This window comes from Plodia interpunctella, chromosome 17 (assembly GCF_027563975.2).
Source record: "Plodia interpunctella isolate USDA-ARS_2022_Savannah chromosome 17, ilPloInte3.2, whole genome shotgun sequence".
Taxonomy (NCBI): domain Eukaryota; kingdom Metazoa; phylum Arthropoda; class Insecta; order Lepidoptera; family Pyralidae; genus Plodia; species Plodia interpunctella.
Genome location: NC_071310.1, coordinates 3,783,820 through 3,801,074, shown reverse-complemented (window position 1 = coordinate 3,801,074; position 17,255 = coordinate 3,783,820). Strand labels below are relative to the sequence as shown.

General features: G+C 36.1%; 1 protein-coding gene across 1 annotated transcript in view; it reads left to right on the top strand.

Annotated features, from left to right (window-relative positions):
* Positions 1–17,255, top strand: part of Brf (Brf RNA polymerase III subunit) — a 33,698-nt gene that overhangs the window by 13,002 nt on the left and 3,441 nt on the right. The window contains exons 4-10 of the mRNA XM_053758135.2: positions 4,225–4,374; positions 12,730–12,956; positions 13,133–13,271; positions 15,228–15,371; positions 15,870–16,103; positions 16,465–16,705; positions 17,077–17,237. Of these exons, the coding sequence (XP_053614110.1) occupies positions 4,225–4,374; positions 12,730–12,956; positions 13,133–13,271; positions 15,228–15,371; positions 15,870–16,103; positions 16,465–16,705; positions 17,077–17,237 (1,296 nt within the window). The remainder of the gene's footprint in view (positions 1–4,224; positions 4,375–12,729; positions 12,957–13,132; positions 13,272–15,227; positions 15,372–15,869; positions 16,104–16,464; positions 16,706–17,076; positions 17,238–17,255) is intronic.

Sequence of the window (17,255 nt, the reverse complement as noted above, 5' to 3'; positions counted from 1 at the left end):
GAACTACCTGTTGAGACCTTCAAACCTACATGGTACAATGCTGTCATTACAGTAAATACATTGGGTTTGGTTCTGAATTACTTTATAACTCTTCTTTTCGGCATTTATTACATTGTAAGATTAAATTTATTGATGAAAATTAATTTAATCGTATATTAGCGGAATACAAAGTTTTAGATTCATTATTTGACATTGATTTTCGCGAATTTTCAAATAATTATTAATGCATTTTTTAGTTCACTTCAACAAGATTCCAACACTGGCATATCTAGGTATATAGGATGTCTTCTTGTTTTTCGACAATATCACAATTCAAGTGGCAACCGTGCCACTTGAATTTTTAATAATTTCTGTTTTAAAAGGATGTAATCGCTTGCCGGTTTTAATTCGAACTATTACGATAAATAAATTGATATCAATTATATAGATCACAACAAGTCCCGTGTAACTGCACAGTGACTTTACCTGTCAGTTTTAAAAATTATCTTATTTAAAAAATGTCCACAAATTAAACTGACAGCTCAACAAAACAATACCAATATATTTATGTACTAGGTACATTTATTTACATAATAATATGTTGCATGTTTTCATTTCGCATTCCCTCTGAATGATTTATATGTGGGGTCTTAGTTGTGTGATGATTGTTACTTTCATCTTAATTGTTAAATATTTCCCCTATGTATAGCTATGAAAATTGTCAGGGTCGCCATGTAAGGATAAAAGTTGTTAATGCTAAAACTACAAAAGCTTGACATTTCTTTGTTAAATAATTATGTATGTAATCTTACGTCTATTAATGTAGTACATAGTTATTCGATAATTTTTTACTATTTACTTAATCCAGGATTTCCTCTATCCATATAACGTATGTCGTTTAAATCCTCTATTTGGCTTGTAGAACTAACTTATTAAATTTATCAATTCATCGAAAATCGCCAACAAGCGACAATTTGTTTCGAAATATTCGTGCCAAATCTGATTTGAAAATCGATTGCCAGATGCATCTGCGTCCACGATTGGTGCGTGATTGTGACTGATAGGTCATCAGCATGCAAGTCGCGCAGGGCGCGTCTGTAAGTGGACCATAACCATGCGTGTGCGCAGAGCGGGTTACTCCAACTACAGCGGCTTTATGTGTCATGTACTCAGGGTATAGTCTTCTCTGTAAATTACTGATTATTTTTTTATCTTTCTTTTTTGGCCAAAGTATTTGCAGCAGTTATTACGTCATCAACCATGGGACGGTTATCCGTTTCGTTTGCTTTTTTATTTATTTTTTATTTGGTTAATGCTCGTTGTTTGTCATTGCCTTTCTTAAGTCTTTTTTATTACTTCTTCTTTTCCTATTCCACAAATATTACCACACTCTTAGATTATTTAAAATTCAATTTATCTCTATGCGTTTACACTAATGACCATATTTTAACCTATTAGTTTGTCTATATTTACTTTTTAATAGGATGAATAGAATATTACAGGGCTTCACAAATTATTTGTACTGTGAATCACTTGGGTCTTTACCATTTCTTACGACCCCCTTCAACCCAGTCCCCAAAAAAAACAAACCCTTTTTCGTAGGCTATTAGCCTAGTAATACAACACGTTTATATTTTTATTAAATGAGAACAAATTCAAAACATAAAAATAAAAAGAGATATTTTATCTAACTGTCTGGCCCCTAATGAGATGGATGTGCTTGCTTTCCTGAGTATAGTTTAAAACGGGGCTTTAGCTTACAAATTGCCACTCGCATTTCTTTCTCCTCGTACCCCTGGGACGATGCCGCGACGTCCCAGGGCGTCACGACTCACAGTTGGGAGGCCCTGGGATAGTATACCAAGCTGACTGTACTGTATGAACATAGCTTGTGGAGTGCTCCATAGCAGGAAAATTGTCCGTGAAGACGGTCTCATTGCCACCCGGACAATGGAGGTCGTGGTTTGCTCATCAGCTCGTGGTTTAAGGTTTAGTTTTTATTGAATAAACTATTTCGCACCATCAAAATTACTTCGGTACAAAAATAATTGGTTCATACAGTACTGCTGAAGAATATGTCGTTAGTTTTTTTATTGATTTTTGAAAATTATCTTTCTCGTAGTTTATTGGTACATACGCAATAATATGGGAAAAATATTAAAAACTGACAGATTAGATACCTACATAATCACAGTTTAAAATGTCTGAATGATCACGTATATGTATTTCTAACCGTAATGTCACTACATACGCGTTGTTTAAAACAAAGTCGTCAACTGTTTCTAAGCTTTCTCCTTTTAAATAACGCAACCGATTTTGATGCAGTTTTCACTGTTAATTAGACAATTTATTCCGGAAGGTTTATACATAGGTACGTAAAATGCGAAGCCGCGGCAGTACATCTGCAGTTTTATCTTTGGTAAGCCTATTGAAAAGTGCCGAGTCATCCACTCGTCATGGTGCGAAAAGTGAGTGTCTTAGGAGTGATCTATAGTCGGAGCCCTTGACTCGATTAATAGTTTGATAGCAGTGACTTTTTGATCACATGATTCAATGCAGTATGATTCAGCAACTTTTACCAGGGTCATAATGAAGCTTTATAAGAAAATGACGATAGCTAATAATAATTATGAATGAATTTTTTTTGTACATCAAAAAAAAATACAAAATAAAAATGATGCATTTAAACTTAATATTGTTTTGTCTAAGGATTTATTTTATAAGTTTTATGCCGTATTAGAACCGGGCGATATTTGAACAGCACAATAAAGCTGATCAAACTATTACTTATGTTTAATGAATCTGTGCAAATTCTTAGCTTACTTGTTGTTTATTTATTTAATATGTATTTATCCTTAACGTTCAACTACGCAGGAATTCATAAGTTGAATTAACGGGTATTTTATTTGTATAACTAATAGCATATTTATGTCACTAAATCCATTTAAAAATCTTAACATTCCAAATAAATTTTGAAATCCTTTAAACATTTCTTGCCAAATAATATATTTTTTTAAACATACCTATTTCTCTAGTTCTCTATTTGTCTTTATCTCTCTCTTGTTGAATACCCTTCATCAAGTACCTTATAACCAAAAGAAACAATAAATAAATAGACTGAACAACGGTCAGTTTCTCCTAAAATGTAGTAACAGTGAATAGCAGACCACCTTGAGTAGCGGCGGGAAGCGGAATTAGCAAAGTGAGGTTGAAGGCTGCGCCGGCGCAGGCCGCTAGTTGTTTTTGACTTTGACCATCAAATCCTACGCTGATCGCTTGCCCGATTAGGTGTTTTTTCCTCCATCTGTTTCTGATCTTATATCAGTTTTAAAGGGCAATATGCTTGTAACTTTGTGGAGTAGGTATCTGTACAATCGTTGTAAGTACTTATTAAAATGTTGAACAATATTTTTATGCGCCGTTTCGTACTGCATGAAAAAAAAAAGTTTTTCAATTTGAATTAAGAACATGGAAGCAAAGACCTTGTCGACACTGATATATTGCTTCCAAGTTCAAACTCGTTTCACCATGTAGTTCGTTGACTTTAGTCAATACAAACAAAAATAACTTTTTTTCCTGTAAATTTAATGTGGACAAGGAAATATATTCAGAACATAAAAAACATGTTCTAAAAGATGATTGACGTTATTCTCATTATACCATATCATATATTGTGTAATTATTTTGTGTAATTTACGAATTAAGACAAATTTATTTATTAAAGTGTGACAAATTACCGTTATTTTTATTATGCTGATCAGTAGATTATGTAAAATACCTTTTATGATTTCAATCACGGAAAAGGAAATCTGGTTTGTAAGCAGAAATGATGCTAAAAAGACCGACATAAAAATAACGCTAGCTCTGTAGATTTCGATCACTATAATACGAACATCCTAATAATATTCTAATGCTAATAAATAAAATACTACTACTATTACTATTTAACTACTATTACTACTACTATTTAAGAATAATGACTAACAAACCTGGCTTAGGTTTGTAAGCATTCTGTTGTTAGAGCATCAAAATGCTTACAAATCTTGCCATTGAAACAGAAAATAGTAGAAAAACAAAATTTGAAGCTTTCTATATTATTTTTCACACGCTTAGTATGTATATATAATATGTATATTTTAAAAAATCCTATATGTCCCACTGCTGGGATGCATCTTCTGTCTTCTTCTATCCCTGACTTCTTTCCATTCTATGGTATATAAAACTATGTTATTTAAATTGTTACAGATCCATGTATGTACATACTTCGCTTCGCATCGCAGCTGCAATTCGAGAGCAAACTGCACGAGGTCACCACCACGGCCCTAAGGCTCGTGAAGAGGATGCAGAAAGACTCCATCCACTCGGGACGACGACCCTCCGGGATTTGTGGAGCTGGTGATTGAAGAATCTTTTTTTTTCTTTTTTATACTTACTATGAAATTTAGGCACATAAATATATTGCTCAACACGTAAGTACAACGAGTATGTACGTATGTGAAGTGGTGCGGCCACATCTTGCGTAAACCAGCAAATTAAGTATAGGGACATGTCTTGCTTTGCCGCTTTCGCTTGGCCGTGGCAGAAGAGAAAATGACATGACTTGTGTTCCAAAAGGATGCCAGGGACCAGGCAATGAGGTCACGGAAAAGTCTTACTTTTTCGTACTTTGGCGTAGACAATTACTACAAAAGAAAAAGAAGAAAACGCAAGTCAACGCAAGAAAAGGAAAATGGCGCCATCATCACATTTGGTAAACAACCGTTGTTACTAAGATTCACCTGCTACTGCCACTCGACAGGAGCTTGTGCATATTGTCATCATCTAAAATACAATTACATATAGGGTATAATGTATTTTGTATTACAGTTTTATACTATGCAATTAAGGTTCTGAGTATTGAGCATAAACAATTTGAAGTTCAGGAAACATCTTGAAAATAAATCGAAAATGCAATCGAACTCTTGTTGAAAAATGAAAATGCAAGTACCTATCTATAAACCGGACGCTGTCAACATCGTAGCTTATTGTTTATGGTCCGGTTAATCAGGTATTAAATCTATTGAAATTCAATAACATCCAACAACAAGCAGACTTTTCCTTGTACTCGAGGTCGAGCGAGCTAGAATCTATGAATCTGAATAAAAATTTTTCATCAATGATTACGAAGATGTCACACTATTCTTATTTTTTAACTTCCTCATCAACAGTCGTGGGCGTAACCAGAATTTTTAAGGGTTAAGTAAAAGTAAAAAAATACGGTAAACATACCTAATAGAAATTTAGAAATGCTCTTTATTTACTGCAATTTATACACAGAACCAATCTTACCAAATATAGTTTGTAATGAAGAAACTAAAAAACATTCTGGGGCGATTTTGATGAAATTTGGCACCGAGATAGACGAAACCTTCAAGATTGACATAGACTCCTTTTTTATTATAGTTTTACCCGAACGAAGCCGGGGCGAGCCGCTAGTTAGCCATAAACCTAAAAATACTAATAACAGCTGCTTTAATCAGGTGCCCCACTGTGGGTACGTCCATTTCAACATTATCGAGATTTAGCAATGCTATTATTGCGTAACAATACAATCAATATTTTGCGTAAGTTACGAAATAAATAATCTATTTATTAGGCTGATAATCTCGATATAGCAATGTCATCGATGCCACTTCATTATCTATTCGCTAAGTGCTTAAATAAGCGTATTACTTGTATAAACCTGCTATATTCGATTTGATTTGTAAATTATTTTAAGAATCTTCCTATATTGTTTTTTCAACCTTTCATTTCATTTCACCTGTCCCGTCTGTCTGTAATCTCTTGCAAGTTGAATATCACTGGTCCTGAGACACTGGTGTCTCAGGAGGTCCAGTGACTGGAGGACTGAAGTGACTTGGAAAATTTCAACTTTGTAGGTAGACTTCAATTTCCATGACAATGCATTATTTTATTATGATTAAACATGACCAGGTGCACCCAGGATCGGCTCCTACTAAGAACTTCTCAACGGTTTACGCAGGGACATTATGTTTTTGTCACTACCAATTAAATGCAACAAGAGTCTGACGACAATTAGTACCGAAGAGTTCTATGAAGCACTACTAATTTTTTTTTTATTGGTGGAAATAAAGACTAGTATCAAAAATTATAACTTACTTATTTTAAGTTATCATTGCACTGCATCTCAACCTTTACCATACCAACACCTTTGCCATTACGACCCAATTTACTGTAATTTGATTCGCAATCACCAAGTTACGTTTCGTTGTATGTAACCGCGTGAATTATCACTGTTATGAAATGTTATGTAACCTTTTCTTTTTGGGGTTCCTTGACCAAATAATCTTAATCCTATCCTAAGTAATGTTTAAATGTGAAAGTAAGTTTGTTTGTTTGTGAACTGTTCACGCGCTATCTATACTCAACCAATCTTCTTGAAATTTTGCATACATGTTGTTTAAAGTATGAAGAAGAACATAGGGTGCCTTTCATCCCGGAAAATTAACGCGGGCGAAGCCGCGATCAAAAGCTAGTAAACAATAATCTCGTGTGTTCTATCTAATACATTGATGTAACTGATTACAATATCAATTTAAATAATAAAATAGCTTAGGTATTCATTACATTGAATTTAGGTACAATGGGAGCAAACTTTCCTGCATTATTGTAAAGATTTGTATATGTCTGTGTAAATTAGGGCACCTACAGAACCCTAACATAGCGCGTGCCCCGACTCGCACTTGACGAGATTTTTACACTTAACATTGTGCAACTTGATAAATACAAAAGGGCTTGTCTGCGAACAATGGAAGCGTGAATTAATTAAATTAGCGAATAAATAGGCTGGCAGGCCTAAATTGTACAGCCATCAAGCACATGAAGTTAGCCCACATGAACCTCTGTGCCGCGAGAATAGCGGCGAATTTGCAATGACTTTGGGTAGATTAATGTGCAGTCTATACCAGTAGTGTGTAGTATCTACACTTCGTGAATTTAATAGTTGAGTCGTTATATGACATATCCACGAGTAATGTTCGTGAGAACACTCTCTTATCTGACATATAATGTTTATTGCCCTTATACCCACTGCACCCAATGGTTTTCAGCCGAAATGACATAGTTATAACTGTTATGTACAGTTACCAGAACATCAACCTTTCCAAATCCATTGTAAACTCGTCTCTATTACCGTGGTATGGCATAAATTATAGTGCATAAATTAATGACGCTCAGAAATAAATTGATTACATCTTTTTACCTATTTTTCACATGTTTTTTTTTCTATTATTCTAATGAGATTATCACTACGTAAGGCATATTTATCTATACATACAAGTACATATCTGAAATGATTCATTATATGTCAACTGCACTGTTCGCAGAATCATTATTCACTTTGAGATATCCAAGGTCGTCTTGAAGATCATTGTGGGCACACTGTTACCACATTTTTACTGCCTACATGTATCCGTGACCCCATCCCAAGTTTTGTTCCATGAGTATTTAACTTATTGCATTATACACAGGGCCGCATTGCAATTACGCAGTGTAGGCAACTGTCTAGGGGCCCCGGATGAAAAGGGCCCGCGCGTGCTTAAACTAAATTGAATATAAATTTTAAACTTTCGCGTTTCATTATTAAATACAATGTACAGGTATTAAACAGGCACCATCCGAAATATCCGAGATATAAAAAGGCACATTGAATACATGATGATAAAAAGGAGATACATGAGAATTGCATAAAGGCCAGGCCCTGACATCCTGAATCCGGTCCTGATTAACATATTTATTAAAGACAGTTGTAAAAGATGACATTTGACAATACCATAGATGTGACAATTAAGGCTGTTTTCGAACAATGGGGATATAATGGCTATAACGATTAAGTACCTTTGTGTTGTTCATTAGAAGAAAGAAACTTTTTAGAGACATATGTTCTCTGGCTCTATACAATTTGATTTATGATACCACTAAATACAATTTACTAGGCACTTGATTTTAATTATGTAATTGAATTTCATAATTAATAATTGTTGAAATATAGAACGCACCCTATTCTGACAATAGATAAACGTCAAGTCGTGTATTTTTTTTCCCGCCTTCTGCGTCTCTCTTCCCGCGCTGCTCTGTCTGTAATGTGCTGGTTCTATTATCACTAATAAACTAAACTTAATTAATTATCAGTTTTTCTTTAGGTTATGGGCCATAATCCCATATTTTAGGGATTTAGGTAATTTTTTCCGTAAAAGTTTAGTTCCGCGAAGTGATTTTCTTGATTTTAGGTGGACATAGAAAATTGCATATCATTGCACCGAAATGGCTATGTCCAACATCCAAATTGATAAATTGATGGGACGTGATAACTATAGCACATGGAAATTCGCAGTTCAGACATATTTAGAGCATGAAGACTTGTGGGAGTGCATAGAACCCACCGAAGAAAAACCTGTAGATCTGAAGCGCGACCGGAAAGCGAAGTCGAAAATAATATTGCTCGTGGACCCGATAAACTATATACATGTCCAAGACGCAAAAACTTCCAGAGAGGTGTGGCTTAATCTACAAAAAGCGTTTGATGACTCGGGTTTGACAAGAAGAGTTGGTTTACTCCGTGACTTAGTGAACACAACCTTGGAAAGTTACGCCAATGTCGAAGAATACGTTAATAAAATTGTGACCACCGCCCACAAATTGAGGAATATTGGTTTTAACGTAGACGACGAGTGGTTGGGCACTTTAATGTTAGCTGGTCTGCCGGAACAATACAGACCAATGATCATGGGACTAGAAAGCTCTGGTGTAAAGATAAGCACAGATTCTATCAAAACAAAATTATTACAAGAAGTGAAAGATAAAAATAGTGATGTCTCAGTTCTTTACACAAAGCATAACAAAAATACAACAGAAAACAGTTATAAAAATAATAAGTCCCGTGGTCCCCGTTGCTACAGCTGTAATAAGTATGGCCATTTAAGTAAATTCTGTAAAACAAAGAAGAATAATAGTGATAAAGGTTTTACTGCAGTTTTTTCAGCCTCTGAAGGTAAAATAAACAATGTGGAATGGTATGTGGACTCAGGAGCATCTCTACATATGACCAACAGTTCTGAAGGCTTGTATGATGTCAGGGCACCTCCGATAGATCAAATAATGGTAGCTAACAATACACATGTCTCTGTGCAGAAAATTGGTAATGTAAATTTGGATTTTTTGGCTAAAGATGGTAAAGTGAACCATATACAGGTGAGAGATATTTTATATGTTCCACATTTAAGTGCTAACTTGTTATCAGTTAGTCAGTTGTCAAAAAATGGCTGTCAAGTTACATTTAATAAAACTGGCTGTGAAATATTTAATGATAAAAAGCAATTAGTAGCAACGGCGAGACTGACTAATAACATGTACAAATTGAACACATTTAAGGCCAATGCATTTATTTCAACTTCAGATAGTTATAGCATGAGCACATGGCATAGGAGAATGGCCCATCTTAATTATAATGATGTAAAGAAGTTACCACTATGCACTGAAGGTGTAAAATTAATTAATAAATCTGAAGATGTAGGAAACAATTGTGTTACATGTTTGAAAGGGAAACAAACAAGATTTCCATTTAATAATACTGGTATGAGGGCTTGTGCTCCATTAGAATTGATTCATTCAGATCTCTGTGGCCCCATGGAGACTATATCTATGGGTGGAGCCAGGTATTTCATCACTTTTGTGGATGATTATTCAAGAAAAGTTAATGTATATTTTTTTGAAAAATAAAACAAATATTAAACAAGTGTTTGAAATATATAAAAAGGAGATGGAAAACCAATTTGATAAAAAAATAAAAATTTTAAGGACTGATAATGGGTTAGAATATATAAATAAGCAATTGTATGATTTTTTGACAGGTCATGGTATCAGGCATCAAACAACAGCTCCATACACTCCGGAGCAGAATGGGTTAGCGGAGCGAATGAACCGCACCCTTGTAGAAAAAGCCAGGTGTATGCTGTTGGACGCTGGACTATCAAAGAGGTATTGGGCAGAAGCAGTAGAGTCAGCTGCTCACATTATTAACCGATCTCCAACTAGAGCTCTTAACTACATGACACCACTGGAGAAATTGACAGGTAACAAACCAAACATTTCTCATGTAAGAATTTTTGGCTGTAAAGCCATGGTACATGTGCCGAAAGAGAAGAGATTGAAGTGGGATCCTAAATCAACTGAAATGATTTTTCTTGGATATTGTGAAAACACCAAAGGGTATAGATTATTGGACCCACATACAAAGAAGGTTACTAAGAGCAGAAATGTGATATTTTTAGAAGATTGCCCTGATAATGAAAATGTTTTATTACCCAATATCAAAATGCCTCCTATCACTTTACAGATACCATTAGACCTACCTAGCAGTAATAATCAAGATGTTTCCAGTCCTGCTGTTACAGAGCAACAAGAGACTTCAGATGAGAGCTTCAACTCCACAAGGGATACAACTGAGGATCTGGATGATACCTATGTACCTAGTTCTGACTATACACTCACCGATTCGCCCGATTGTTATATAAATCTTAGACCTCGAGGACAAAAGTCAGGTCAAGTTAAGGAAGATACAGAAGGGATGGAATATGCGTGTATGGCGATGGTTCAGGACCCATTGACGCTTGAAGAGGCTTTGTCTGGACTGGAATCTCAGCAATGGCAGAAAGCTATGGATTTAGAATTTATGTCACTTAAGAAAAATAATACTTGGGTTTTATGTGATTTGCCACCTCAAAAAAAACCTATATCTTGTAAGTGGGTTTTTAAAAGGAAAAGGAATGAAAAAGGTGAAATAGTAAATTATAAGGCAAGGCTTGTTATCAAAGGATGTGCACAAAGGAAAGGTTTTGATTATAATGAGGTATATTCGCCAGTTATCAGATATTCATCTTTGAGATACTTACTTTCACTTGGAGTTAAGTATAATCTGGATATAGACCAGATGGATGCTGTGTCAGCGTTCCTGCAGGGTGATATAGAGGAAGAAATTTATATGTTACAACCTCCAGGTTTTGAAGAAAATAAATCCCAAGTATGTTTATTAAAGAAATCACTTTACGGTTTAAAACAAGCGAGTAGGCAGTGGAATAAGAAGTTGGACACTGCACTCAAAGAGATTGGTCTATCACAGTCACTTGTTGATCCATGTATTTACTTTAGAATAAAGAGTGAAGCTGATATAACATTTTTAGCCGTTTATGTAGACGATTTGATATTATTAACAAGTTCAAAAGATACTAAGAAATTTATAAAAGATAATTTGAAGTCAAAATTTGAAATGAAGGACTTAGGTGAATTGAAATATTGTTTGGGTTGGCATGTATCAAGAGATAGACAAAATGGAATTTTAAATATCAACCAGAAGAAATATATTCAAGAAGTGTTGGATAAATTTGGAATGTCAGATTGTAATGGTGTCAGTACACCAATAGATCCGAAAACACAGTTTAGTAAGAATGATACAGAAGAATCTATAAGCAATGTATATCCATATCAGGAGTTGGTTGGATGTTTATTATATTTATCTCAGGGTACAAGACCCGATATATGTTATGTTGTTAATGTTCTCAGTAGATTTAATTCGAAGCCACAGATGCAGCATTGGAATGCTCTCAAGAGAGTTTTAAGATATTTAAAAGTAACAATAAATTTTACATTGAATTATATGAGGGACAGTAAAGAAGAAACTTTAAAAGGTTATTGTGATGCAAATTGGGGCAGTAACGAGAGTGACCGAAGATCATGTACTGGCTATGTATTTATTCATCAGGGTGGTGCAATTTCGTGGAACTCACGCCGACAGCAAACAGTTGCACTATCCACAACGGAAGCAGAGTATATGTCTCTCTCAAGTTGTACTCAAGAGGCAATGTGGCTTAAGCAAATGCAAGAAGAGTTTTGGCCACAGCTGGCTTCTCTACCTGTCAAGCTTTTCTGTGACAATCAAAGTGCAATCAAACTCACAGAATCTATTAGTTTCAGGCACCGCAGTAAACATATTGACATCCGTCATCACTTCGTTAGAGACAAGGTGCAGTCTGGGAGGATCGTCATTCAGTATGTGAGCACTGGTGACATGGTAGCTGATGTGTTGACAAAGGGTACACCACAGCCTAAGCTACAACACTGCAGTCTGAAGATGGGTCTCCGTGCGTCTATGGGAGGATGTTGAAATATAGAACGCACCCTATTCTGACAATAGATAAACGTCAAGTCGTGTATTTTTTTCCCGCCTTCTGCGTCTCTCTTCCCGCGCTGCTCTGTCTGTAATGTGCTGGTTCTATTATCACTAATAAACTAAACTTAATTAATTATCAGTTTTTCTTTAATAATGTTTTAATTGACTGGTAGATTATAACATTCAAATTACAGGAAAGTGTCAATTCAAGGTTTTAATGTTGTAAAGTTTCATTTACATTACATTCACTAAGTATTCGCTCCTCAAGTGGGATGTGGATTGGGGGCGAATATATACTTAAGTCATATTTGACGTCAAATTAAACTACTAGAACAATAAATCCTTTAATTACATGAGTTTTATCTAACTTACATTTCAGAATTATAGTTAAAGTAAATGCATCCATTAAAATGTTTTGATAATTGAACTTTTTATGTGTTGTTGTTAACACTGGTGTCATAATTTACTCAAGTCGCCCAAAGACAAAAGTTTGTTTAGCCAATGATATGTATTTCCATGATTTCCAGCCATCCTGATCGCAGCCCGCCTTCACAACTTCTCGAGAACTCCCTCCGACGTGGTGCGAATAGTAAAGGTCCACGAGTCGACGATACGCAAGCGGCTGATGGAGTTCGGGGAGACGCCGTCCAGCGCGCTGACCGTCGACGAGTTCATGACCGTGGACCTGGAGGAAGAGCAGGACCCGCCGGCATTCAGGGCTGCTAGGAAGAGGGACAAAGAACGACTGCAGAAGGTAACTAAAAAATGTTTTGAAAACCCAGGAACGAGATATCACTGGGAGAAGCGAGAAGGGACAAACTCAAAAAATGCTGACTTGATTTCGTAAAGGATGATATGCGTGCCAATGATCTGACAACTAGGAAAGCTGAGGACTGTGTATTTTTTAAAATTGTTATCTTATGTGTACAGCTTATAGAAGAAGAGGACGGTGAAAAGGAAATGACAGATCTGCAGAAAGAGATTGACGCACAGTTGGAGAAAGACAACTCTCGAAGAAAGAAGGCTGCTGCGGCTGCCTCTGCGATTCCTGCGTCTTTATCAGTACTAGGTAAAATCTCAACTAGAGATGGGTTTACACCCAGACATGATTGTAGTGGATATTTTATGTGAGATAAACCATCTATGAACTTGACTAATTGGCTACTTGGCTCTGTGTGTGATGAGGGTTTTCACGGTTGCTTCTCAGAAATTAAGCGTCGGAGCCCAGGTACTTTTTCATCATCATGTCAATATTTCGTTTTTACGAAACTATGAACGTTCCTAAAGAAATCCAATTGTGGTGGTAAATGAGTTGTCATTTACCAAAATTGGATTTCTTCCCTGCGGGGCGCGGAATGTTTCATAAAACAAATTTCATACAACTATCAAGTAGCCAATTCTAACTAATATTATGAACCAATGCGCTAGGTTTCGACTAACATGTAAATCGTTTAACCCATCTGCGATTATAAGTTTTTTGATTGAACCTATCTATATCTATAAGATATAAATATAAAATATAGAAAAAAAGACCATTACCGTGGAACTGTAGGTTTTATCGATAGGTTCCTTTGAAGTGACGCAAGTAGTAAAGTTATAATAATAGTTAATAGATCGTAAATAGAACTAAGAATATCCATATATTAGTCATTAAAAGGTAAAGGAAATACTTAACTAATCAAATGGATTTTAATGGTAGGTATATCATTTATGTCGCTTAGAACTCGAAATTATATACTCGAAATTATATAATATCCAACTAATGTTATAAATATGAAAATTATGTCTGTCAGTGAGGAATGGGAATGTTTGGCACTCAATCACGCAAAATATTCTTGACTGAAATATCTACCTATTCCGATAAAATCTGATACACGGACATAATAGCATTTAGGTATTTTTGGGCACCTATTTTAGGAGCTTTGAAAAAACTAACACTAATATTTGAATAGATAAATTATTGATGCAAAAAGACATCCAATACAAGCAATTTATTAACTAGATGCGACCCGGGTTCGCTGTCGTGGGAATATCAGGATAGAAAGGTTCAGTCTATACAGGGTGACTTTAATTCCATGTCCATGATACTGAATTACTTTTCGTATAAGAGTAACCCTGAAATCGCGAAAAGAGACTCAGGTGATCCATTCTCCATCCTCAAGTTAGGTCCACAATACGCGGTCTCTATTGATTTAATTGAATCCATTCAAAGACGTTTCCTTCGCTTACTTTCAGCGCGACGGGGCCTTAAGCGACAGCTAAGTAGCTATGACCAGCGTCTTAGTTTTTTCAAATTCCGAATATAAATATCAGAGTCCCGACTAGATCAGTTCGCATCATTACCCCCTTCATCATACCCGCGTGTAATAATAAAGTTTCGTCTCATAATCAGATTCTCAGAATTTGCCGAAAATACAATCTTTTACATGTCAAATATAACTCTGAGCAGGTACCTGATATCTTTTGCTTGTCATCAAATAGCTTCAAAAACCATATCTGTAGGTTGCTGTCACAATCACCCACTCATTATAATTGTTTTATTTTATATACTTTTACAGTTTTGTTTTATCTAAGATTATGTATTTTTTTATTTATGCTCCAAATTTTTTGTCCTCACATTGTTACTATGTAAGTACTCACCTCCTATTTGTTTATATATTATTTACTTGTCGACACTTAAGTTAATCATGCTGAGTACACTTGTTTTTGGTTTTGCAACTGGCCATGTTTCTATTGTTTATTTTTATATTACTTGTCGTAAAACTGTTTTGTGTACCAAATAAATAAATAAATAGATACTATATTTTATAAGAAATACATATATATATAAACATGCAAGACCCGGATCAATCAGAAAAAGATTATTTTCCATCATGACCCGACCGGGGATCGAATCCAGGACCTCTCGGTTCAGAGCAAGAACTTTACCACTGCGCCACCGAGGTTATCAAAATTAATTGCCGTAAATATAATGAACCCGCACCTTTTATTGTCAGATTATTTTATTGTCGTTTGTTATTGTCAGAAGAGCACAATGACCCCGAATTCGCGGACGCGTCTCGGTTCGCCGCAGAAGACACGCTGAGCCTGATCGGTGAGATCGCTAGTGATAGCGTGAAGGACACGGCGTTGGGAACTTCCGAGCGGCTGAAGTTGGAGAAAGGATTAGGTATCTGTTTTATTTTATTAAAACTAAATAATACGTATCGATAATCACACGATTCCATCCGAGACATAGCGACAAAAGTGACTCATATTTTAAAGCTTTTATTTAACTTGCAATGTAAACTATGTATGTCGCTATGTCCCTATGTCCCTACGTCTCAGGTGGAATCTTGCAACTCAAGTTTGAGGCAAATATGAGATATCTTCAAGAAATTGAGCTGAAACTTTGTACACACATATAGTTTGGATGACGAGACAATGCGTTATTATGATAAGCATGAACTTGTGGTGCACCCAGGAACGGCTCCAGACGTGGGAACACCTCAAAGGTCTGCTGCACGGACATGATTTTTTGTCACACAATGAATGCAATAAGATCTCTCTGACAACAATAAAAGCTTGTATAAAAAATTAAATTTTTGTTAAAATCTTATTTTATTAATAATATAACAGCTATTATAACAATAAGAACAGTATATAAATATGGATTCGTGACTTCCAGCTCCAGACCTAGCAGTAATAGGCCTGGGTCAGGCCGAGGATAAATCAGACAAGGACAAATTCCTAAAGCCGGAGCCCAAACAGCAGTTCAGCAAGGACCTGGCCGCAGACGAGCTCTTGCTCAGCGACAGAGACGAGGACTACATCAGCAGCCTCATCATGACTGAGGAGGAGGCCAAGCATAAAACTATACTGTGGCATAAGATCAATGCTGGGTACTTGAAGGAACAGAAAAGTGAGTACTGGCTTTAAGTCGGAAATTTCAAAAACTATGACGTCTCCATTTTGTTCAACACATAACATCAAAACAGAATGAAAAAAAAAGTTTAATGAACATAAAGTTTAATGAACATTATCGTAATAAAAGTTCAGAAAGGCATTAGCCGAAAAGTGGGCCTTTTTGTCTAAATAAAAAATTGGTATTGTTAAAACATAGGCTAATTTTTCATAAATCAACCAAAAAACTTTGTAAACACAACTTAATTGGCACACACACACACAACACAAGAATTTTGGTCCGAGAAATTAATAATCTGGCATGACGCGCGTAAACAGCTTGTGAATTATGTATAATATAATACTTTTATTATTAACAGTAAAAGAAGAGCTCCGCGCGAAAGAGAAAGACGAATCCAAAGACAAAAAGAAGAAACTCCGCGGCTCGTACAAGAAGAAGGTCGCTTGCAACGCTGCGACCGCCGGGGAAGCCATAGAGAAGATGCTAGCGGAAAAGAAAATCAGTGCTAAAATTAATTATGATATATTAAAGAGTTTGGACCAACCTGGGACTCCTGCGCCGACGCCGGCCACGCCTGCAAGAGACACGGTCGCTGATACGTGAGTCTAATCTAATCTTTGTCTTATCTGTGTTAATTTGTTATGCTGTTTTTTTTAGGGTATAGGATGGCAAACAAGCAAGTGGTTTACAGAAACAACTGTAATACCGGAAAATGCTTTTATAAATAAACTCCGAAGAAATACATTTTATTCACAGATTTAACAAGTTTGTATATTTGTTACTTCTTTAGGCTCACACATAGGGTATACTCACATCCCGAAAGTATCGCGATTCCTGTAGGATTTGGCCTAACAGTCTGGTAGTCAATGGCGCTTTATAAAGTAGTGTTACAGCGAATGATAACTGCGGGGAACACTTAGTATATTAACAGCTAGTATAATGATAATATTATCAATAAATCTGGTTTCAGTAAGCCGCCGACGCCGGCGCCAGCGGTGCCGCAGTCGCCAGTGCCGCGCAAGCGCAAGAAGAAGATGCCGGCCGCCCCGCCCTCCCCCGCGCCCCGCGCACCCGCCACACCCGCCACACCCGCCACACCCGCCACACCCGCGCCCTCTACACCGGCTAACGGTAACCTATTGCGAATAA